This window comes from Thunnus albacares, chromosome 11 (genome assembly GCF_914725855.1).
Source record: "Thunnus albacares chromosome 11, fThuAlb1.1, whole genome shotgun sequence".
Lineage (NCBI taxonomy): Eukaryota > Metazoa > Chordata > Actinopteri > Scombriformes > Scombridae > Thunnus > Thunnus albacares.
The window spans coordinates 23,818,875-23,843,414 of NC_058116.1; the positions used below are offsets into that span (position 1 = coordinate 23,818,875).

At 40.3% G+C, this 24,540-nt stretch overlaps 1 protein-coding gene across 3 annotated transcripts in view; it reads right to left on the bottom strand.

Moving 5' to 3' along the window:
* The window catches only part of ptpn4a (protein tyrosine phosphatase non-receptor type 4a), an 82,304-nt gene that overhangs the window by 18,948 nt on the left and 38,816 nt on the right, over positions 1–24,540 (bottom strand). For all 3 annotated transcript variants that reach the window (XM_044365167.1, XM_044365169.1, XM_044365168.1), the window contains exons 3-12: positions 17,593–17,700; positions 17,189–17,231; positions 16,263–16,341; positions 14,320–14,364; positions 13,850–13,902; positions 9,003–9,123; positions 8,463–8,550; positions 7,114–7,202; positions 2,788–2,851; positions 1,077–1,249 (exon numbers count right to left, since the gene is read on the bottom strand). In XM_044365167.1, coding sequence (XP_044221102.1) covers positions 1,077–1,249; positions 2,788–2,851; positions 7,114–7,202; positions 8,463–8,550; positions 9,003–9,123; positions 13,850–13,902; positions 14,320–14,364; positions 16,263–16,341; positions 17,189–17,231; positions 17,593–17,700 — 863 coding nt within the window. The remainder of the gene's footprint in view (positions 1–1,076; positions 1,250–2,787; positions 2,852–7,113; positions 7,203–8,462; positions 8,551–9,002; positions 9,124–13,849; positions 13,903–14,319; positions 14,365–16,262; positions 16,342–17,188; positions 17,232–17,592; positions 17,701–24,540) is intronic.

Consider the following 24,540-nt stretch of genomic DNA (forward strand, 5'->3'; position numbering starts at 1 on the left):
ATACACGGGGTATACGGTTCTCCTTTATTGTTTCACTCCGCAGAGATAAGAACTACTTTGATGGCATCAGTCCCTGAAACCTTTTCTGAAACTTGCTGCCTAAAAAAATGACCAAATCATTCAAAACTAACACCAGCATGAAGAGTTGAGCTGTCATCAGGTGTTGTCTGTAAGCCAGAAACAAGCGCAACATATTCAACACGGGCATGTTATCATTCAATACACTGTTAACAATATGTTAAGAACACAAAGTCCAATCTAAAAGTGTTCTCTTATGGGAAAGTCAGTCAATATTCTCGAGGGCCAAAACACGCCCACACACACACACACACACACACACACACCGTTGAGCCAAACATCAGAGCGGGGCTCAGTCGCTGCAGCTCAATAATGCATCACAAGACCTCCGACTCACATCTCTCACTCACGTTTCATAGAAAAAAAAAAAAAAAAGGAGATAAAGAATTCTACAAATGAAGTTAAACTAAGTTGTCACAAGGCGATGTCATCATACATTATGGAGGAAAGTCTCTTGAGAAGTTCTTTTATTTTACTCACAGTCCACCTTCCGACTTTAAAGTTGCAAGGTAGAACACAGTTAGTTTCCCTCTTTTTTTTTTTTTTTTTTTTTTTTTTTTTTTTTTAAAAGGTAAACCATAAATAATTAAGTTGTGGTGTTCTGGGGGAAATTGCCTTCCAGTGTTTCAGCTTCTAAAACCAAAGTGAAGCAACTGCACCGACTTCCAAGCGAACATGTACTTCTGTGATGTTTCCCAAACTGGGATTAAAGGTTACGTTCACATTGCAGGCCTTAACGCTCAATTCTGATTTTTTTTTTTTTTGTCAGATTTCTTTATTTGTGTTGATGGTTCACATTCATGTTTGTAAGTGACATGTATCTGGCTCCAGTGTGATCACCGTTGAGAGGGGGATGACCACGAAAAAGAAGACAGAACCGCATCTCGAGACTGTGGACGTTTGTGTTGCGGTTTCGGTCTCTGTTTCAGAACCGTTACACCCCTTGTGAACGTAGCCTAATACATCTGATTCGTACGTGTGTGTTCTCTTCCTCTTACCAGTATCTGAACTTTGAGCCCAGGGTGAAGTAGTGGGCGAAGAAGTTCTTCTGTGGCGGGATGGGTCTTTCCAGCCTGAAGAAGGTGTGGTGCTCCACGCAGGCCTTCCATAGGTTCTTACAGGCCCGGTAGTTCACCATGTTGAAACCCAACAGCGTCTCCCGGGTCTCGGTCTGTTAGCGTTAGGGAGGAGAAGACGACGGTTAAAGTAATACGCTGAGATCATCTGAAATTCAACTGTAATTTATTCAACATGCAGTTAAGACAAGCTTTGTGTATATTAGCTGAAATTATATAACATAAGCACAATGTTTTAAACTATCAGGGATGACGTTTCCATGTTTTTTCTTTTTAGATGCGAAACAGTTCATGTACTTTGCAAAAGCGGCCTGTGTACAGATACAAAGGTCACAGATCCAAAAATAAACGTAGCAACATTAACTTTAATCAATTTATTACATTTAATTTGTTTTCCATTTACAAATCCCCAACTTATATGACTGAAACACATGACATACATACATTTGTTACTTAAAAGTTCAGTCATTCTTCAGTGTTAGCAGAGATTCTCACCACTTATACAGTGACCAGCAGGGCAACATTCAAACAAACATACTGTATCATTAAGATTAGAGGCATTTATTCTGGACCAGAGGAGCATTTACCAAGAATGTTTATTTAATTCAACTGACAGAGAAAAAGAGAAAAAGAGGATGGAGGAGTAAAAGGGACAGAATGAAATTCTTGGCATCAAATTACTAGATGCAATCTATTTATTAACAGTTAAATGAAACATTTAACAATAACAGCCAGCCTCAGCTCTCTAGATGCATAAAGAGAGAAGGCAAAGAAGAGAAATTAGAGAGAAATAAAGCACCATATCATTTAAATATTACTTATAATCTCAATAATGACTCCGGTATCAGAGGAGATGAGAGGAAAAAAATTAAGGAAAGCTTTTTATAGAGATAGATTGATGGCAAAATGACTGAATATTTGTGGTTGACTCAGTGATGAACTGTCTGTAAAATTGTTTGTTATGTTGGGAATAGAACAGAGATCCACTTGCTTAAACAGGAGATACAGGACACAGAGGGGGATTAAAGCAGAGACAACCAGGACACAGACAGCAGGGGGTTAATCTGACACAAGCCCCTTTTACAAAGCCTGTTCAAGAAATGTTGCGCCGTTAGTCCGCCTCGCCGTTCTGTATTAAAGGTAAGAACAAAGAATGAGGAGGGGGGGGGGGGCATTGTTGTTCTGCAATTAAGCCAGCAGTGGAGATAGTCACATTGCCGGATTGACGTCTGTGTAAAAAAGGACAGCCGGCATGGCAGGACTACACACGCTAGACGCCAACGCTGTTGTGTTACACGTCACGCTTTTGATTCCAGAGCGCCAGCATGCTATCTAAAATTGCACATGGGGCGGCGTTATGCCAGCTTTGTCTTCTTTACAGCAAGACTGCAGGATCTCTGTATAAAAAGGGGCTATAGATTACACACACACACACACATATATGCAGACACAGCTAAACTATCATCTATGGACCTGTAAATACAAACATTTAAACAGGATTTTAACAGAAAAAGGTTAGAAATAGATTCAGGTTAGGGTAAAGGGGGGCTAGAGAATGCGTTACGTCAATGAGAGTCCTCACAAGTGTAGAAGTACGATCGTGTGTGTGTGCGTGTGTGTGTGAACAACCTACCGCTTCTCTTCTCAGCTGGATGAAGAACTGTTTGCACTTGAAGGAGATTTTCACTATTTTCAACCTGGAGGCGAGAAAAGACAAAAATGCAAAAGACTGCTTAGTGTATCTATAATTAATATGCCCATCAGCTGCATTGAATCCATGATGTTTACATTTTTTGTTAGTTAAAGGCCGGTCTTTGTGCTAAAATACCAGTAGTAGTCACTCACTAATATACAAAACTGAGTGACAAACTTGAAGAGGATTACTATAATAATACATTTTGATAATTTTGCTAAAAAGGGAATAAAAACCAATCCTGTTCTTGCTTGCAGTCGGTGAACACTGTGCTAAATATTCAACACCGGAGGAGCAAATGTGCTGTGGCTATAATTGGGTACAGTTAAGATGTTTTCAATCCTGACTCTGATTCTGCTCATAAAATTCTGGTTCTTATCAAATCCCAGTTGTGATTCTTGTCATATCATCTGAGTGAGTAAAATAAATCAAATATGTTGAAAGCAAAAAACATCTTTATTTCAACAGGCCTCATAAATTATGACATATTTTGAGATTTTTTTTTTTTTTTGAGTTAATTCCCTTTACATCTAGTTTTCCCCCTTAAATTCCCCTTATGTAGCTTTAAATTTGGAAAAATCATCTTATTCCAAACTGTCAGACAGAATCATATATTTTTTATCAGCTTGCTCCAGCTCCTCATTGGAGATATATGATGTTTTAACTCGATGAAATATTAAAAGACAAAACCTCCCAAGACTCCATGAAGTTTTCCATGGCTGCACCGTTCCATCAAATGAAAAAATATTTTAGATGTGCATCACTGCGTACACATTTGCCCTCGATCTCATCTTAAAATATTTGGTATCTTTGCAAACTTTGTAATCACAACTAGAATTTAAAATTAAGTTTTTGTGGGTTTGAACCGTGTTTGCTCCGCAGCGTGAGTTCAGGCTGAGTTGATGAGCCGGCGATGTAAACGGAAGCGTAACTAATCCAAACGTCACTTTCAGGAGTAAAAAAAAAAACAAAAAACTTCCCAAAAATGTGGAACCTTTCGCTGAATTTCAGATGTCAACATTCTCACCAACTAACCCATGTGTCACACCCTGTTTGACCTCTCACCCATTCCTTCGTCCATATCTGGAGGAGAGTACGGCAGCGCCGGTTCTTCTCTCATTGATCTATTATCTAGTCACGCGTCTAAAGAAGCTGAAACATTATAAAATAATGTTGAAATAAGAAGACCACACACACAAACACGGCCACGGTAAGAGGTCTGCTGACGAGCGGCAGAGTAACATAATCCTTTCCTAGAGCTCTGCTGCTGCTGCTGCTGTGACTCATCGCTCCCTGCTAAATATATTTTACGTACTTACTCACACACACACACACACAAACACACACACTTGCATGGACAAACACACACACGCGCATGCTTATGCAGAGTGTGAGTCATGCCCCATCTAAGTGTGGCTCATTTGTCAGGCTACTGTGAACAGAAATTGGGAAAGAGGCAAAAAAAAAAAGGCAAAAAAAAATCTGCACGTCAGTCTACAGAAATCTACACACAAGAAGAAAAGAGGAAAAAAAAAAATCAGAAGCAGAGAGAGAGACGGCATGAGAAGTGACGGGATCAGGGAAGATGTAGAAAGAATTCATTAAAGAAAGAAAGACAGAAAGAAATAAAGAAAAAGGGTAATCAGTAACTATAGGACTGAGAGACACTGTTGACTTCTCTCTCTCTCTCTCTACACATGGTAATGGACAGCTGTTGGGGACACCACTGTTGGACTCTAAATTTAGTACAGCCGACACACACACACACACACACACACACACACACACACAAACACACACTTGCTTTTGGAGAGTGTTTTTTCTCCATTTACGAGGCCTTTGCTCACATCCTGGAAATTCATCAAAACCCTAAACAACAACAAAAAAAAAAACAAATCTTAACCCTTATATTTTTGTCCCGAAACGGGAGGAGAGTGTCCAGATTTATTAATCATGTGTAACTCAAGGACACACACACACATTTCAGTCATTCTACACACTGGCACACACTCAAAACTCATCTTATCACAAACATCTTTCAGTCATCGGACATATATACTCATGTCCACACGCATACTCGCACACACACACACACACCAGCTGCTATGCACATTTGGTCAGGGTGTGTGTGTGTGTGTGTGTGTGTGTGTGTGTGTGTGTGTGTTAAGCCTACACATGAGTGAATTATCTTGCCGAGTTACAAGGATTTGAGTAGTTACTATCCCACCCCCGGCACCCATTAACATTTAGCCTCCCACCGTGCAACGGCAGAGTACGGGAGATTTCCAAGAATCGATGCTTTTGAGCGAGAACGAGAAGCAAGATACATTAAGAGTGATGAGAGTAAGAGAATTACACGGAGAGAGAGAGAGGTGAAAGGAGGACAAAGAGAGAAAAGCGAGCAGATAGATTTGATGTCTATAATATTTCCAGGAAAGCTACTTTAACACGAAAACCCGTCCCCCCCAGAAACATCTGATGGAATCATCTGCATAATTCTGTAAAAGATCAACTGGGGCTTAAACATTAATATGCCATGTCAATAATCACTATGTGAGAGGTTACCAAAATATTACACAGTGCATTTCTCAGCAAAAAGGGTTCCTGGAGGCGGTTCAAGTGGAGCTGGCAGTAGACTGATGGCAAGAGAGGTGGGTTTGTGACTAGAACATCCACAGTTTGATTTCCCAAATGAGGAGAAATCTGGCTAAGGGAAACGATAGAGACGCGCTTTTCAACTCTCGTCAACAATCGCAGCCTGAGCTGCAGAGAGCAGAAGCAGCAAAGATTTGACTGTTCGAGAGGAGCTGCTAACACTGGCCCGCGGTAATGTGTGCTGTGTATGAATATATCAGTGGAGAATGCTTGCAATGTCCTGTTCCTCATCCACGCAGTTCCACTCGTTCTCACCTGTGAGCTGCCAGAGTTTCTGTTGTTGGCCGCAGAGTAGATTCACTAAAGCAGCTGGTTTTCAGTAACCTCGCTCGTGAGCTCCCAAGCAAGTGTAACTGAGACTGTTGGCCTTCTGATCACAATCTTCTTTAAAGGGGACGTATCATATGCATATTTCCAGGCCTATATTTATATTCTTGGGCTCTAACAAGAATATCTGCTTGAATTACAGTTGTAAAAACTCCTTATTTATCTTATACTGGCTCTTTATGTAGCCCCTCAGTTCAGCCTCTGTCTGAAACAGGCCGTTTTAGCTCCTGTCCCTTTAAGGCCCCGCTCTGTTCTGATTGGCCAGCTTCCGGAAACTGCCCCTTGGCAGACTTCCGGAGGCTCGGGAGGCCACGTAAACAAACAGTAATAGTAGGATTTCACTTATTTTTCTCCTTTAATCAAAATGGAAACTTCACAAATACACCCATATATATTAAGAGTCGAAATTCAGAACGGACGGCCACTGGCGGGCATGCACGAACATTGTGATGTCATCACGAGGAGGAAGTAGTAACTTTACAAATGAAGCATTCAGAGCAGATTGAAGCCCTGGATTTTGACTTTCAGGGAGCATTTTTACATATGTCAACTTTTGGACCTTTAACCATGTTTCACATTCACATCCGACATCAAAACAGTATAAAAATAACAAAAAAAATCACAAAAAGCTAATATGTCCCCCTGCAGTTTGTTTGCAAGTATACACTCTTGTCCAAAAAGTATGTTTTGTTTCAGTTGTGATCTCTCTCTTTTAATATTTCATAATAAAACATTTTATTATTATATTATAAGAATTTTCCCACTGGCTATTAACTGTTTAAAACCTCAGCATCATCAGTACAACTCTCTCTATCACCACTGTTACTCTGTCTCGAGGTGTCCCTCAGGGTTCTGTACTGGTCCCGTTCATCCTTTATGTACTCCTGCTCATAATTTCATCCGTTGTCATCGTCTCCACTTCCACTGCTATGCGGATGATTACATATTCACTAAACCCAACTCCGCTGCAACTCACTCCACCCTGACCAACTGCCTCACTGAAATTAAATCATGGATGCAAGCCAGCTTTCTAAATCTGAACTGTGACAAATCTGATATGATCATCATTGGTCCCGAAGTAAGCTCTCGCCAAAACCACCCACAACTTATCCCTCATAATCAAAATCTCTACTCTAAATCTTCATCAGTAACATCTCATTGGAACAACATGCAAATCACATCACAAAAACTGCCTTTTTTTCCACTCGGTTTGGTTCTGGTTTTGTAATTTCAAATGTAATTTTATGGTTTTTGCCTGTGTGTGTGTGTGTGTGTGTCACTCACCATGGGAAATAGTTGATCCGTACCCTGTTCTTGTAAACCACAATGCCGGCGGACATCACCCCGATGAGAATTTCTGTGTTACTCTGGTCCTGAAAGAGGGAAACAGGAGTGTTTTAAAGAGTGTGTTGACTGAGCAGGTGAAGGCACGGGGAGCCAAGCAGAATGGAAAACCAGTCAGAGGACTGTTAAGTTCATAGTGACGATTTCTCGCTGGTGAACCCATTTCAGGAGTGGCTTTCATGTTTTTGTCTTTAGTGTTAAACACTGCTGCATTGCTCTCTTGTAAATGTTGATGTTAAACTAAGATTCGTAACACATATATGTTTTATAAATGTTTTTTATTCTACTGTAGAGCTGCAATGATTGGTCAACTAATTGATTGTCTTAACTATTTTGACAATTAATTAATCTTTCTGAGTCATTTTTGGAGCAAAAATGTCCAAATTCTCTGATTCCAGCTTCTAAAATGTGAATATTTACTGGTTTCTTCTGTGATAGTAAACTGAATATCAGTCTGGACAAAAAGAAGACATTTGAGGATGTCACCTTTGGCTTTGGGAAACAGCGACTGACATTTTTCATTGACATTTTTGGCCATTGTATTGGCAACTAAGATGAATTATGACAATAATAACTAGTTGCAGCCCTAGTCTACTCCTTTGCAAAAGTCTGCATTTTGAAACTTCTATAGAAAAGGTCATAACATAAAAAGAAAAGCAAGCCTACTCCTCACAAAATTGTGCAATAAATCTGAACTCAAACGTCATCTCATGACCTCTGAGCATGTTTATGACAGTCAGTTTGTGGACAACTGTTCTTAAAGTGTCTCCAACTTAAAAGTCACGATTAGAGTCCCAATCCATAAAAAGGTTTTAAGCATCCTTTCCATCCCACCATGACATCATGGTTGATACCGCACGGTTCACATTTCCTTTCGCCAGCTGAAGGGCCAATTGCTATAAGAGGAGCTGGAAATGATATCAGGGTGGAGCCACGTTCAGCTCTAGATGTGACAGGTGGTCACTTGGCTTCATGTGATCTTTTCACACAACTGTATAAAAGAAATATATCAATAGGATGGTATGAGGGAAAACCTTTTACAGATTGGGACTTCCTGACTGAAGGTGGATATAGACTAAATCATCCTGTTTTGGACAGGTTTTTGTGGGGGAGGGGAGGAAAAAGTGATGTCACAGATACAGTGACATGTCTAACAGGAAACATTGCTTTTGCTGGGAAAGCATCATGAGGAACTAGATAAACAGAAACAAGCAAACACAAGCACAAACTATACAGTAGTCTAACACACACAGAGGCCTTCACCAGAAGCACAATCAAACCTTACTTACCCTTGCATAGTGCAGCTCTACCCCGTAGAGCTCCAGCGAGCGTGCTGTGTTCAGATAATTAAACTCTGACTGGGCAGGAGATAGACCACTGAGAGAGAGAGAGTGAGAGTGAGACAAATAGCAGGTTAAAGACACAGACAGGGATCGGTGGTGTGTGGAAGCGAAAGGAGGGATGATGACGGAGTAGGTAAAGAAAGAGAGAGTGTGTGTGTTAAAGAGACATATGGAGAAGAAGAGTGAGAGAGAGGGAAGGGCAAAAAAAAAAGAACATGAAATGGGTAATAAAAGAATGTAATGGCAAGGAAAATGTCACATAAACTGTGGTGTACTATGAGCCATTTGAGTGTGTTTGTGTGCATCTATATGTGTAGGCGCAAATGGCAGAAACCATTATTTTCACTGCAACAAACGGTGTCATAATAACAATATTTGACATGACAGCAGCACCGCACATGCCTGAGATGAACAGACGCTCAATTTTCAGTGGCTTTCTTGCACATGCATGGTTCCATATGTGTATATGTGTTCCTGTGTGTTTACCTGTGCTGCTGGTGATGTTTGGCGACCTCTTTGTGGAAGTCTTGCGGAGGGTTGGGGATAAAGAAGAACTCGGACAGATAACCTTGAGAATGCTCCGTTTCATTGTAGTCCCCCAACTCAGCTACACAAAGAGAGAAGGAGGAGAAATTGATATGTTCAATGTGTCAACACTGTTTCAATCTGCGAGCAAAGAGGAGGAAAGAGAGAGAGAACACAAGACGGAAAGGTGTCATCCTGACAGAGAGGATAACGCTCGCTGTGCACAGCTGCGCTTCAGATTTATCCCTTTATGTGTGACGCACAATTAGTTGAATTTTTTTTTAAAGGTAATGTCGGATATACTGGAGTAAATGTGCCTAGTGCTAGGTGTTTGGCTGAAAATATCCACAATAAACTGCAACTAATGATTATTTTCTGTTAATCAATTAGTAGTTTAGTCTCTAAAATGTCAGAAAATAGTGAAAAATGTCCATCGCAATTTCCCTAAATCCCAACGTGACGTCCTCAAATGTCTTGTTTTGTCCCGATCAATAGTCAACAATCCAAAGATATTCAGTTTATTATCAAAGAAGGTTAAAGAAACCAGAAAATATTCACATTTGGAAAGCTGGAACCAGCGAATTGGTTATCAAAAATAGCGATTAATTTTCTGTCAATCGATTAATCGATTACTCGTTGCAGTTCTACATACGATTATGATGTTTAATCATAATGTTGAATTTAATTCTGGTCAACATTATTTTTCTCTATAAAGATGAGAAACTGATTAATCTAAATTAAAACAATGCGTTAATAAGAAGAAGTAAAGACTAAAACAGCATAAGCAAATTTTTGGTTGTGTAAACCATTTCATCATCATCTAAACTGTCGATAACAACTTTGTCTTTCGGTAATTCAGTCAGTGAAGTGTTCAATTTTCTTTCCTTGATTTGAAAATGTCTACAGCTGACAGCTTATTTGTGGCCAATTGGAAATGAAAACCATTTACCCAAATCTACCCATAACCATCTTCATTGATCTCATCTGACAGCTAGAAGAGCGTGCTCAGTAGAGTGAAGATCTCCACCAGGTGTGTGCAGTCAAGATCGCGGCAAAGAAAACAAAAAAGGGATTTATTCATCTCGTATCGTGCCGAACTTTAGAGGATCGTAACATATCAGGCATGAGATTCATCAGTAGATGCTCCGGTTCAATATGAGACCAAACATTTCTATGGATGTCAGTTTTTTTAGCCATGACAAAGGTCAAAATGTGGTCTACACCAGACAGGTACAACAGGTCAGCCTTGTTTTTAGCCTAACCGACTACTGGAAATGCCTTTTGCTATGTCGAAACGCATATCGAAAAATGGAAAGGACTGCTGAAAAGATGACAGTTTAAGCCTTACTATAGGCTCATAAGGGATGGCATAAATTGTAAATCACCGCAGCCACAAGAGGTCCTTGAGCACACGGTCATAAATGTGCACAAAAAATATTAGGCTGATGAGTCCAGTAGTATGCAAGATTAGCTGTGGACAGACACACAAACACACACTCACACAACCAAGTGCACAATCCCTATAGAGATAATGAACGGTTTGGTTCATTCTTAATATCTGAAATAACACCAAACTACTGACATACAGAAACATTTCTGTCATCATCTTTCGTTAAATTTGCACTTGATGGTTGACGGTCTCTCTCTACACTTCCTCAAATAGTCATCATCTCACACTTCACAATGTTCCTGCCATCTTATTTACTTTGTGATGTGCATTTTCTTTTATAGGAAGGAGTTGGAACAAATAACCAAACAACAGTGAAGAAAAACTAATTAATCTTCACACCTTGGCTGCATATTTTCTCATTTTCTCACAGCCTCTGACAATCTTCTTCTATTAAGAAAAGTGTACATTATTACTTATTGTGAAGACGTTGGATATACACTCAGTATTAAAGAATATTTACAACACCAGGAAATTAGAAGTGCTTGCCATATGGTGCAATAACACCACCATTATTTTAATTGTGCATGTGAGTGTTATTACAAGAGATATTTTATCCTATTATCAGACCAGCTAAGATTCTTTAATGTATGAACAGAAACCAGGGTGGTCTGATACATGTCATGCCACACAGCCACAGGCCCAAGAGCTGGTAAGACTGTGTGTGAATATAACAAATATGTAAAAAAAAAAAAAAAAAAAAGCAAACATAGATAAATTGGGAATTAACATTCATATTTTGGCCATTTTCTAACAGATTATTTCATACAGCAGATGGCCAGAGACATTTAAATGTGGATAAGAAAATCAAAGAATAAAAAATAAAGATGTTGAAAGGAGTGATTGTAGATAACAGGCGGAAACATAAAGAGAGCGAAATGATTCTTAGATCTCTGGTCACTTTCAGAGCCCTCAGAGACATGGAGCTCAAAGCAAATTCCCAAAGCCATTAGCTCACTAGCGAACAGTTGAAGCTCAAAAAGCATCAATTCACTCAAGTAGTCCCTGGACTAACCTACTAGCCGGTAGCCTAAGCATATTGACCAACGAATCAATTCCAGCTCACCCACTTATTGATGTGCACACGGCTCCAGGGAGAAATGAATGTACAGTCGATAGCTTAAGTCTAAGAACAGTAAGCTAATGTTGGTTTTATTTTATACTGCAGTTATTACTTTAAACACAGCTCGATGTTAAAGGCATTTTAGAGCACAAACCTGATCTTTCATTTTAGATTTTATCTCTTGATGTGAAGTCAAAGGTAGATTGGCTCAACATAGGGGAAGACTAGCTTCAGCTCAGGCTTCTAATAATGACCAATATCTCTCCATATTGGATGATACATGCAGTGAAGGTAATTTAGTGCACGTATGTATTTATGCTTCTCTTTTCACGATTAACACTCGACTTTACTCACACACAATCCACCGCTGTCAATATAAATAAATGACAACACCATGCAACTCGATGATCTCTTAAAGATGGAAAAAGTGTTTGCTGATGCAACATTTTTTGTAGACATGAAAACCTGCAATACACAAGTCAACTAATGCTTTAAATTAATAAACAAAAATGGGTTATTACATTTTTTTTTTTTTTAAACCAAATTGTTGTTATTTCTGTCAAGAAGGGGTTGCTGCAGTTTTCAGACGGTATTTGGTCCATTTTAAACAAGAAGGTAATCCACTGCAATGGATTTGTGGTGTTTTGAGAATGCAAGCTTTAGTGTGGGATTTAGAGTGATCAGTGCTGGCACTTGGGCCGAGCTAACTGAATTAGCAGCATAGCAGCTGCTTCAAGCCCGTTTTTTTTTTTTTTTTCCCAAAGCAAACATTTATCTTCATAATCTGAGCTGGCAGAGAGTGAAGTGACAACCTAGCTATAGAGTGTGTGTGTGTGTGTGTGTGTGTGTGTGTGTGTGTATTTGTGTTTTTGTGTGTGAAAGCAGTAGTGTGATGATGTTGGTAGTCTAGGCCAAATCTCCTCTCTGACCTATATAGTGTAGCAGTGCAAATTCCCCACAAAATACGGCAGAGAGGTGGAGGACAGAAAGAACGAGAAAGAGAGCGGAGAGGAGGGGGGGGGGGGGGGGGGTAATGGTGAGGGGGACGTGAGCCTCCAAAAAAAGGGATAAGCAGAAACCTATCAAAAAGACTAAACAGAGATAAAAGAAAGGACAAAACAACAGGCTGCGTGAACACAATGAGCAGCAGTAAAAGAGAAAGACTGAGTGAGACAGACCAGTGTGTCGGGAGTCATTATTCTGACGACAGAGGGGCCCAGTCAGCATTTAACCCCAACGTTAAATCACAACAGTAGATGAGATCAGCGGTGACGCTGAACGTCCACAGACGGACTGGTCTGCAGGTCTGCAGTAACATTTTACAACCGGTGGGTTTGGTAAATAATTAGGGAACTACAGTAGGGTACTATAATTTATTCAAGTTGTACAGCTGCAGCTAAATTTGGGGTTCATATCATGCTAATTTCCAGATCTATATTTTTATTCTGGGACTACTACGGGAATATCTTTGCCTCATTTACAGTTCAAAAAAACTACTTATGTATGTTATACTGGCTCTTTATGTAGCCCCTTCAGTTCAGGCTAAAACAGCCTGTTTCAGACAGAGCAGGCTGTTCTGCTCGGACTTGCGGCGGCTCCCGAGGCTACGTAAACAAACAGTAGTAGTAGGATTCAACTTCTTTTTTTTTTTTTGTTCTTTACTCGAATCGGAAGCTTCACAAATACATCCGTACACGTTCGAGCCCAAATCTGATCCGAAATAAGCGAGTGGACGATGTGAACAACAGAGTGGACGGCTGTTTTTGGGGCATGCGCAAACAATCTGACATCATCATGGTGGAGGAAGTGGAGGTAACATTCAGAGCAGGCTGAAACCTGGGCTTTTGAGTAGCAGGGCAGCATTTTAACATATGTTCCTCTCAGGGTTGTTTAACATCCAACATCAAAACAGTATGAAAAACAACAGAAAGCATGATATGTCTCCTTTAATAGACTTTACACCTAAAGCATTTACTTATTCATCATTTCTGCACATGGACAAGGAGGCTTAATGCATGTCTGCACCAGTTACCCAAAACATCCACTAGCCTCTTTGGTTTTCATTTGCCTTTGTACAATATTTGGACTGCGAAACCCAAGCACGCTGAATATTTATATCACTGCAGTTAATATCACCGCGCGGCTTAATTGAATTGTAATGGCTTCAGAGTAGCAGCTATAAATACACTGGAGCGACCACAGTCATTACATTTAACAGTGTGAGTAGCTAAAGGGAGGCCTAATGAATTGTATTTCCATTGTTATGTAGAGTGGGTGTACCCGGGGAGCGCTACTTACATTGAACAGCATAGGACGCCAGCAGTGCGGCCGTGTTGTGTGGACAGGGCAGTCTGGAAGCAACAAGAACACACACACACACACACATAAACACATTCACAAGTAAACAAACACTCAGCTTTGAATCAATACAAAAGATATTATAGCTCTTTTCAAAACAGCAGAGGTTGCTCAGTAATTATAGTAACAGTGATATAGAAATGTGACAAAACAACATGACCACAGTGTTTTTATGTGAAGAACCAAGAAAGAAACATAAGTCATGCTTATTGTCATTAACAAAAAAAGTTAGAGGTGTTTATATATCTCTATATATTATTTTCTCCGGATATACACCTCATGGCAGAATTTAAAGCCACCAACGCTGATGCAATGATAATAATTCTGTGAGGCCGTCTGGCAGTTTTATGTGATACAGACTAGGCCCACTATACAGCAAAGATCTAATACACAAGGGACGACATGCTCACCTTCCAGTTAATATATCCTGCTTGATCTGGAGAAAATATTGGTACCTGAGGGGGGGAGGGAAGAAAAAAAAAAAACACACACTGCATTAAAATAAGAGACCAGTGAAGCGTTCCCTTTGTTTAAATGGAATATATGACGGCAAAGACGAGCGACAGACAGATGCCTGGAGGTCAGATTATGATGGTGACACTTCTGATGTAATTACCTGTTATGTAAAATGAATGGACACCTGTTAGAAGAGGCCTTTGTTTATTTGGTAGTACAATAAGCTCGTTTAGCACGACAGAATTAATGATCTTCTAGAAATTTTAGTCATGTATAGAGTCCTTTTATAACAAATATTTAAGAAAATTAATAGTAGTTTTAAGGCTTTGTTTTATTAAACTTCCAAGAGAGGAAAACTTACCCTCCAGGTATCAGATATAGACATATTCCGACAAAGCTCTCACGAGTGTGTTTTGTTCGTGACTTGAGTGTACAATAAAATCAGATCAGCGTGTCAGATCTGAGGCTCTCTGTTCAGCGTCACATGCTGTATACAAAGTGTTGATAAGGCTCAGGGAGTGAGGCCATGGCTGAGAGGCTGACATAAATACCAGGCAGAAAAAAAAAAAAGGGCTCTGCGGTGCCATGACACCTCCTCTGCACCGCGTTAATGTTAAACGCAGAGTTGCAGACGTTATGTTTGCCAAACCGTGTGTGTCGGATTCCGTCTCGTGGACTTGTTACAGACATACCGGCTTCTAATTTTCTTTAATGAGGGAGGAAATGAAGATCTGGTCCCGGAAATCATTTGAAACAGTTAGGTCTCAGAAGCCGTTTTTATAAAAACCAATTTATATATCGTTTGTTATTTAACTTTAGATCTACAGAAGGGGAATATATTTACTTTTTTGTTTTATTTTTATTGTGTATTTTTATGTAATAAAAGCTTAAGTCAACAACTATTATATTTCTTTTCTCTTGGTTCGTTATACCAATAGTTTCCCTCAGTGACAGGTAGGCAGCTGTTTAATCTGATGAGAAATCTGCTATTCAATAATCCTACAGATACGGTAGACTTTACTGGTTGTGATGGTTGTAAATCTACCAGGAGTTTTGACATATTGGACAACGTTTTGCCATTTTTACCATGTCCTACACTGAACTTTATTCATAGTAAGCATTTAAATACTTACCAATAAGTATTTTAAGGTTTACATTATCTTACAGAACGCCAATTGCTTTCTCACTGTAAAGCTGGATTCATACTTGTGCGTTCAAAGGTTACACCAGACCTAGAGCTTCTAACATGCGCAGGGTCTGAAGCTATACTTTAGGCTACGCCGAAGCTAACACGCACTTCCTTGAAAAATTACCTTACAAGTTGGGACAACGGACGGCGGTTAGAGATACCCCGCGGGGACCGCGAGGACTGCGATTGGCTTGCTTGTGTTCGTGCTACATGTTTCTGATGCCGGTAGAGATTGTTCACAGTGAATACAACAAAAGACAAATTGAAGAAAAGACTCAGCAGTTTTCTCCTTTTCAGTAACAGTAATCTAGCAAAGCCATCTGTACCGCATATCTTCTGCTCACCATGACACCGGGCTCTCCATTTCTCAATGAGATAACATAAATACAACAACTGCAAGACATTAGTCTCGTATTGTGAGAGTGAAACAACACCGCTGCTTGTATGACAAATAGGATGAATTAATGTGGGGGATATAATTAGAGCACGATAAGGCCTGATCATGTATCATACACCCGTTTAGTGATGCTGTGGTTCTATAAATGGGTAAACAACGGGGTCAAATATAGATCCAAAGATCATATGCTGTAGGTATCTACAGCGGGACTCCCATAAATCCTTTGTGTCAAGAATAAATCCAGCTTAAAACCCTTCCATCGGATAATACTGAACATTTACAAGGATAATAATCAGTATTAAAACTCTTACCGTGTGTACTCTTCCTGAAGTTTACCGGGGTCTGTCACAAAGAATTTGACTCTGAAGCTCAAGTTGTGGGGAGACCCTCCTGGAAAAATAATGCTTAACAGTTAAGAGGGGAAAAAAAACACAAACTAGCAGACTTATGAGTGAATAGAAGTGCAATGAAAGGTTTTACACGGTAAGACCGGATTTCATCTGAAATTCAAATGCCTGATTGAGAAAGCATGTGGGGCTATACGAGCTGAATACTTGATTCATTTCATTCTATTATGATTATGTAAATACTGTACGTACAAGGTTATGCAGAGTGTGACACAAAAAAAAACGTCTGAAAATGAGAAGCTCTACCCCTTTATTTTATTTATGTAGGTTCCACACTTATTTCTTTTTTTTTGGAGCCGTTACTGGATATAAACAGATGGAATAAAAGTGTTAAAATAAGCAAGCTTACATGAATACAAACACATCCGAATATATTCATTTACTGTGTAATCCTGATAGTTATTCCTCGATGAGTCAATCACTCAGCACAAAAGCGGAGTTGAAATACAGTTCAATAATTGCTGGAGGAGGACTGCGGCTCTCACAAGGGCTACTTCTTAATTGTTCTGCATGTTGCAAATTCTATTACTCATTGTCGAACACGAGAGCACGGTTGAAATGAAGTTTAATCGTTGCTTAAGGCAGATGCAGAATTTGAAAACACACGCTCTGTGTGGACTTCTCGCTTGAGGTGAAGTGTGGATTTTTAACCGTCACTGAGGCCGGACTACAGTCTGCTGCTGCTCCAACCGGCCGGTAAATTTGAAAATTCGAGGCAATTAAAGACGGACTTGAGGTGAACTTGCTTTAGGACTTTCTGATGGATTGCTAAAAAAAACGGTCTTGGAGTGGTTAGTTAAGGTTGTGTATGTGTTGTGGATTTCACCTACTTTTTAACTGTTTCCTGATGGGCTTGTTGGGATCGAGCCAGCGCTGTAAAATATTGATTAAGAGACACTTAGAGACACCATAGCACTTCCAGGGCATGACTACACCACTTAAATTATTCACCGCTGGCCGCACACACATACACAACTGTCAGAAATACTCAAACACTGCACGTACGGATACAAACACACACCAATATACTATATACACAGACATAAATGGACAATCTAGTTGTAATTTATATGATTTTATGATTCCTGTTAAGGAGAAACACATGCATCCTCATGTTTAAAGATGACCTTTTGTTTGGACTATAAGATATGTTTTTATGGCTGGAACATCCTTCATTCCCTTACAAACACACACACACACACACACTCCTGGAGAGTCGAAATATCATACTGACCGGGGCATCTGAGGAGTCATCAGTCAAGTGCAGGCCGAAGTAGTCTCTCTCCGTCAGCTCCAGGTGCTTATAGACAGCATCCTGCAACACCTGGCCAAGATCCGACTTCTACAAAGAAGAACAGAAAACACACACACGTGAATTAGAATTAAATTTCCACTGTAAGAAAAAAGGTAGAAAGAAGGGAGGGAGAGAGACGGGGAAGAAACCGGGCGCATTCCTTTGCAGAAACATCACTGAATCACGCCCCTTGTCCGTTTGATGTTCCTGAACTCCTCGACGAAAGGTCACATGAGAGACAGCGCGAGGGCAACGAGAGAGAGGAACCGATTAAAAGCGTGGAACGTCACCGCTGTGTGTGTGTGTGCGCCATATCGTAGAGGAACATTAAAGCGTGGTGGCGGCGGCGGCGGCGGGGACTCCTCGCAACACAGAAATCCCTTTTTTTTTTTCCTTCCACACGTCTAAATTATTTAAACGGTCACATTTCAGCAATTAAGATTCATGTGTGATTCATCCATGCTAAGTCCTATTTAATATCGCTCTACCACAGGGGGAAGAACATGTATGAGGAATTATGTTGATGCGTGCCTGAGGGCTACTGTCATATATTTATCTAGTTTGCAACTTGATTTGTGCAATGACCATGTAACGCTATCTGACATCTTTCTAGCAATGAAGCAAAGTAAGATAAAAAAAAAAAAATAAACAAAAACATGAAATGTCAGCATGAAAATTTAACAGAGCGTCTGACAAACAGTAGCGTCTCCTGACGACGTGCGGCTTCCTATAAGGCCGTGTGTCCCGTTGAATCTGAAAGCCGATAATAAATAGACTTAATTACATATCAGCTTGTTTAAATGGGATCTCAGTTCCCACGTGGACCAGCTGTCTTCATGTCTTCTTGGAAAAAAAACATTTGGTGACTTGGCTTGCATGTGAGCATCTGATTCATAAAGCAAATCCCCGTCTTAACAATAGAAATATTCATATATATATATATAGAGAAACACTACAGAAATGATTCCTGCAGGAGTTTGTTCTCTAGTCTGTGCAAGTCGTTTCCATGTGAGGAGAAGGATTACATGGCTTGTAAGAAAAACCACCGCTGCGGAGTGAAGATGTATTTTACGACGTTTCGCTCTGTTTAACTAATAACTGTTCAATAAAAAAAGACACCATGTGTGCAGAATAACTTAATGAAAGTTGTGGTAGGATTCAGAAGAGTCAGGAGTTAACTTATGAGAGACACTTTTATTGTTTATTGTTTTATTAAAAAAAAAAAAAAAAAAAAAAAAAAAGTCACTGTGGTTAAAAAAAAAATGGAGGAAACTGACTTCAGTGCAACTCCGAGCTTGCATAAGGCAGATGCTCGGAAAGAGGAACGTTTATAAGAAAGAGACAGAGTTCAGAGAAGTGATTCAAGTAAATCAATGAGCATGTGATTTAATGAAGTTACGTCATTTAACATCTACAAGGTCTGCTTTCAGAAAACTACTACGCAGAATTTCGACAGGAAGTAATTACTGCCGCTCGGTGTTTTATCTTTTTTTTCAATCGGTTACTAACAAAGACTCTTTATACAGACGATAATCCTCGTTACCATCAAACAGGTGGAAAGAGAAATAGTAACTCTCCTATCAGTTATGATCATGTTTGACTTTAGTATTTGAGACATGCAGCTGCAGCACTAGAGACTACTTTACAGCGAACCACCACAGGCCCTCACAACACATGCGATCCAGTCCAGTTGAATCCGGTAATCCAAACCACTTTTTTGGAAAGAGGAAATGAAGATAAAAGAAAATCTGAACCTACTTTATTTACCACCAGTTAAATGTGCAAGTAGTCTGACATAAATGAATGACTATAATGTGCATGTTTGGGGTTTGGTAACCTTTATCTTCATTTCCAAAAACATGTGGGCTGTCGTTGTACAATTGCAATGAAACCAGTGACTAAAATGTCACAAAAATAACAATAGGAACAGTTGACTAAAGCAACAAAACGAAGGCCGAGGTTGTTATTATCTTAACGTACTCTGTGATAAGAGCCGCTGAGAGAGAGACAGGGTGGAAAGAAGAAGAGAGAGATGATGAGATGAAAAAAAAGGGGAAAAAGTGAGAAATCGTTTATCGAATACGTCATCGATACAAATATCGTTTCATGAGTAGAGTAGGTGGAGCGAGAGGATGAACCGTGGGAGCGCACGTGGAACGGAAATTCACACCCGATCCTACTACGACTTTTGAGAGGAGGAGGGAGTGTGAGCGTGTACCTCCATCAGCATGCAACACACACACACACACACACACACACACACACACACACACTGCTGCTGCTGCTTTCATCCACCTCTCCTGGTGACACACTTTTTACAGCCCAGCGAGTGTGAGTAAAGAGTGTGTGTGTGTGTGTGTGTGTGTGTGTGTGTGTGGAACGAACGGAATGATAGTTGACAGTTGACATGTTGACATGGCAGTCCTCTAGGCTCACCAGCAGTCTTTTAGCACTGTGTGTGCGTGTGTGTGTGTGGTCTGTCATAGGCTACTTCTGGGGACAAATTACAGACTTACTACCAGTTAATTGGGGACGGCTTGTCCGACTGGGGACAAAAGCCATGTCCCCAATTGGGGGAAAAAGCTGATTTTTGGGGTCAGTGGTTAAGGTTAGGGTTAGGTTAAGGTCAGTATCCAGGAAATGAATGTATGTCTGTGTAATGTCCCCAAAAAGTGAGCATGATCTCATATGTGCGTGTGTGCATGTGAGCTAGCGATCTGCTGCTGTCAAAAGTGTGAGTCAAGTTTGATACCCTCCGTGGGTCTTGCTTCCTTCTCTTCTTGCTCACTTCCCTACAGCTTCACCATGAGAAAACCTTTAGCTTGCGCGTCTCAGGATAGAAATCTCATACTATATTGGGAGCGTCGGTGGAGGAATTTTACTAAATCTGATGAAACGGACGAGCAGACTCACTGGCATGCAGGCCATGTCCACACCAAGTTGGCTCGATGTGAAAATGTTGGACTTCCAACACACTAAATTGACTGTTAAATATGCAGCTTTGTTAAAAAAAAAGCTCCCCGATGTGGCTAAATCTGAAAATGTTATTGGTCTTGCGTCGTACTGCGGTCGAAGAAAACAGACCTAAAGACAAGCTCCTATTCCACTGTCATGAGATCTCTGTCGTCTGATTGTCATGTGATCTATTCTTGATCGTGCTAATTTGGTGCGCTCCGAAAAAACACCAACACTTAAAAAAAAAAAAAAAAAGGCATGAAATCAACTGGAAAAAAAAACAACAACATTTTTCTGTTGTTTTAGGTTAGAAAATCAAATATTCAATTTTAGACAGTCATCTCAAAATATTTGTGTGGACAGAAAATGTCTCACTTGACGTTTATGTCACAGAAAAAACTAAATATGAGCGGCTGGTTGACTGACTGTATGATGAATAAAATATTAAACAGACTGGCTTGAAGTCAAGTTGGCAACGCAACCAAAAGGGTGACAAAGGATGACAATGTTACCAGCTGACTGATCTGTGGACCGGGGTCACACTGACAAAATGAGGAAGTGAAGTAACATGCAAGCTAATCCATGTTTCCCAATGTAAGACTATTCATAGACATGTCTGAGAGACTGTGTGTGTGTGACCACTGCTTCCCCCTTTGTATGAGGCGGCTTTTCAAGTTGGATGTGGGAGCCTTCTGTGCACTTTTTATACTTTGTTCCCAGGAAAACCATCACCACTATGTGTATATATATATGTGTGTGTGTGTGTGTGTGTGTGTGTGTGTGTGTGTGTTGGTGCTAGCCTCCTCTGGTATTCTAAAAGCATGTGCGATTGGGAGCAAACAGCCATACATTGTTAAAACCGAGCCGGGAACATAGGCGCAGGCAAGCCTTTCCACGCGCACACACTCGTGCACGTTTTCACACATTCTTTCTCTGTTCTTTTACACGACACACTACAGCAGTAAAACTCCATATTGTGGATAGTTCACGGGCTGGACGCTGAGTGAGAGAAAAGAGTCACAAAGACAGAAAGAGTAACACAACACACACTGAGAGAGAGAGAGAGAGAGAGAGAGAGAGAGAGACCAACAAAGAGACAAGAGAGTAAGAGGAAGACAGAGAGTCATAGAGAAACACAGAGAGAGAGAGAGAGAGAGAGAGGAAAAAAGCGAGCAGGGAAGAAGAGAAAAGGAGTGATTGACGATTCGGCCCGGGAGAGACAAACGCTCTTTGTGTTGATCTTCATCAGTCCACCAGCACCACTGACTGAAATAGTGTCTGTGTGCGTGAGAGCGAGGAGAGGAGATGGAGACATGGTGATAGAGAGCAATCAGAGCACAAGAGACCGGCTGATAGAGAGGGAGATGCTCTAATAAGTTTTTCACTCTGAGGGTTTATTTTCAGACCCCCGTACATCAATAACACCGAGGAGAGCTCAAGTCCAAAGTCGCACTCGAGGGAAAATCCCGGTGTTTTTACGATAGGTCAACAAACAACACGAAATGTGACTTTTTTTTTTTTTTTTTTTACACGCTCCTTCTTTCTTTTCCAATCACAGGAAACACGATGTGAGTGCGGTGGGGTGTACGTGTTTGTGTTAAAGAATGATGGAAGTTCAGGAATGTGTGAGGCAGCTTGTCCAGGCAGGAAGAAAACTACATGAAGGAGGAGTAATTTGTTTTTTTTTTACCTCCGTCTCCCTCTCAAAACACACAGACACACACACACACGCAGAATTGTGTAATAAAAACTCATAAAAACCAGAACGGTGACTTACAACAGTTTTGGGCCTGAATGGTAGAGACATGTCCCTACCAATGTCAAGGTGTTGCTGGATTGTTCTTACTGGTCTCGAACAATCTAGCCGCATTTATTCTACGTAACGTTAAGATCTCTGTGTAGAGTTGCCAGGTTTGTGTGTTTCTTAAAAAAAAAAAAAAAGTGCACTATTATGATGAAGAGTGAGAGAGCAGGATATGGGGGGATACTCGACCTGATGATCTGGCAACCCTATTGTGGACTAGCAGCAGACCGGCAACAACAGCGGTAGTGGAGTCGGTGAGGTGGAGAAGCTGAAGCGGTTAGTATTTATAGTTTAAACGATAGTTGAAAACGACTTCACTGGACAAAACTAAGATCATTTAATATTATATTGAATTTCAGACTGTAGGTGTTGTTAGCTAATTTGTGATTGTTGTTCAGACAGAATGTTTAATTAAACAACTTCATTACTGTTGGTGAAAATTCCTCCCGAAAGCAAATAAAGACATCTGGTACTTTTTAAAAGAAGAACCAAAGTGTCAGTAAGTCAGCTTGGTTAATGCTCAGTTAATAAAAATCAATCCAAACGTTAATCTTTGAAATTAGTGCGAGAAATATTTACCGTTTAACGCCATCCCTTCCCTTTTCCATGAGCGGATCAAGAGCTGAGTTATTCTTGCATATGTGTCATTAAGACATGAATATTAGAAGCTAAATTAGCCACAGCTTGTCCGACAGAACTGTTGTGACTGTCAGGCATCATTTAATTATGAAAATCCTGTCAGCAGCAGCAGCCTGAGCAGCACAGAGACACACTGATAGGTGAGCTGCAGCCTCTATCTCTAGCAGTGAAATAAAATCAGAGAAAAAAAAAAAATCATGATACAAGTCCGGTTTCAGGCAAGTCAGTAAATGCATATTCAGTCAAGTAAACATTTTGCAGAGTCAGGCTCTTTGTCTGTGTACACATGTGCCAATGAAAGAGAAAAGAATGACAGAAAACAAGTACACTTATACAATTATTTTGGCCGTCCGACAAAAAAACGTCCCTACCAAAGTTAAAACCAAACCGAGGCCATTCCTCACCGGTCTGATTAGTAACTGTTCTGAAGTTTGCTATTATATCAGATAATTAGATGATTGGCAAATTGTAATTTAACCAATCCACAATTCCAACTGAGCAACAACTCCATCTGATGATAGAGATCATGCGATGTGATCGAAAGCCTTAGAACAGCTATTAAACGGACCCTGAGGTGAGATTGTTGACTTGAAAGACCATCTTTAGTATTAAACAGTCTCTTTGGCCTCCATCTACAAAAAGCAGCTAAACAACATAAGAACCAGATTTAGAGTTTTTCCTTCCTATGCATATGACACCTTCACGCCTCCCCTGTTTCTGGACGGAGAACCAACTAAGCAAGCAAAACACACTCACATGCCCACAACCATCCCAAAACACAAACATGCTAAGCTATTCTCTGCAATGTTTTCACACAAATTCTAACTCGGACTCTAACACATCATTAAAAAGAAATAATTTCACACGACACGGCAGATATAGAAGTCTGCGGTCTGCGTTCTCGGCTATTCTGGTCACAGAGAGGGCACGCTAACTGTCGGAGCGTTTGTTATTGCGCTACAGGAATAAGTGTCTGGGTTAGTGGGTCACTGGTGAACAGAAAGGGGAAGTAATGTATGGAATAGAGACATGTGCAGCTAGGCTTAATACAGTGTTGTTCCTCACTTTTGAGATAACGGTCATCACTTCTCATCACTCATCATACTGTCTAGTGTCACCTTAAAAGGCCGACATCTGTACTCCTCCATGACACCCATTAAAGCTGCTTATAGTGGTAAAGAATGATAGATTTAAGATGGACTAAGACTGTTTTTTTTTCTGTATTTGGTTGTTATTGGGGCTGTGTATCAAACCTCAATACTTTATGTACCAACCAACATGTGATTTGTGATACTAGGCTACACAAATAAATAAAAATAAACTGACATGACCACATATGTCTGCAACCCTGAGTATCAACAACTGTCAGGTACCAGAAACTGTCTCCAAACGTCTGATGAAAGTCATGCAAATTGCAAATTCAGCGCAATGAACTGCAGCTTTTTTTTGCAGGATTATTTATGCTTTGCCTCTTGCTGCTTTTTCTTGCA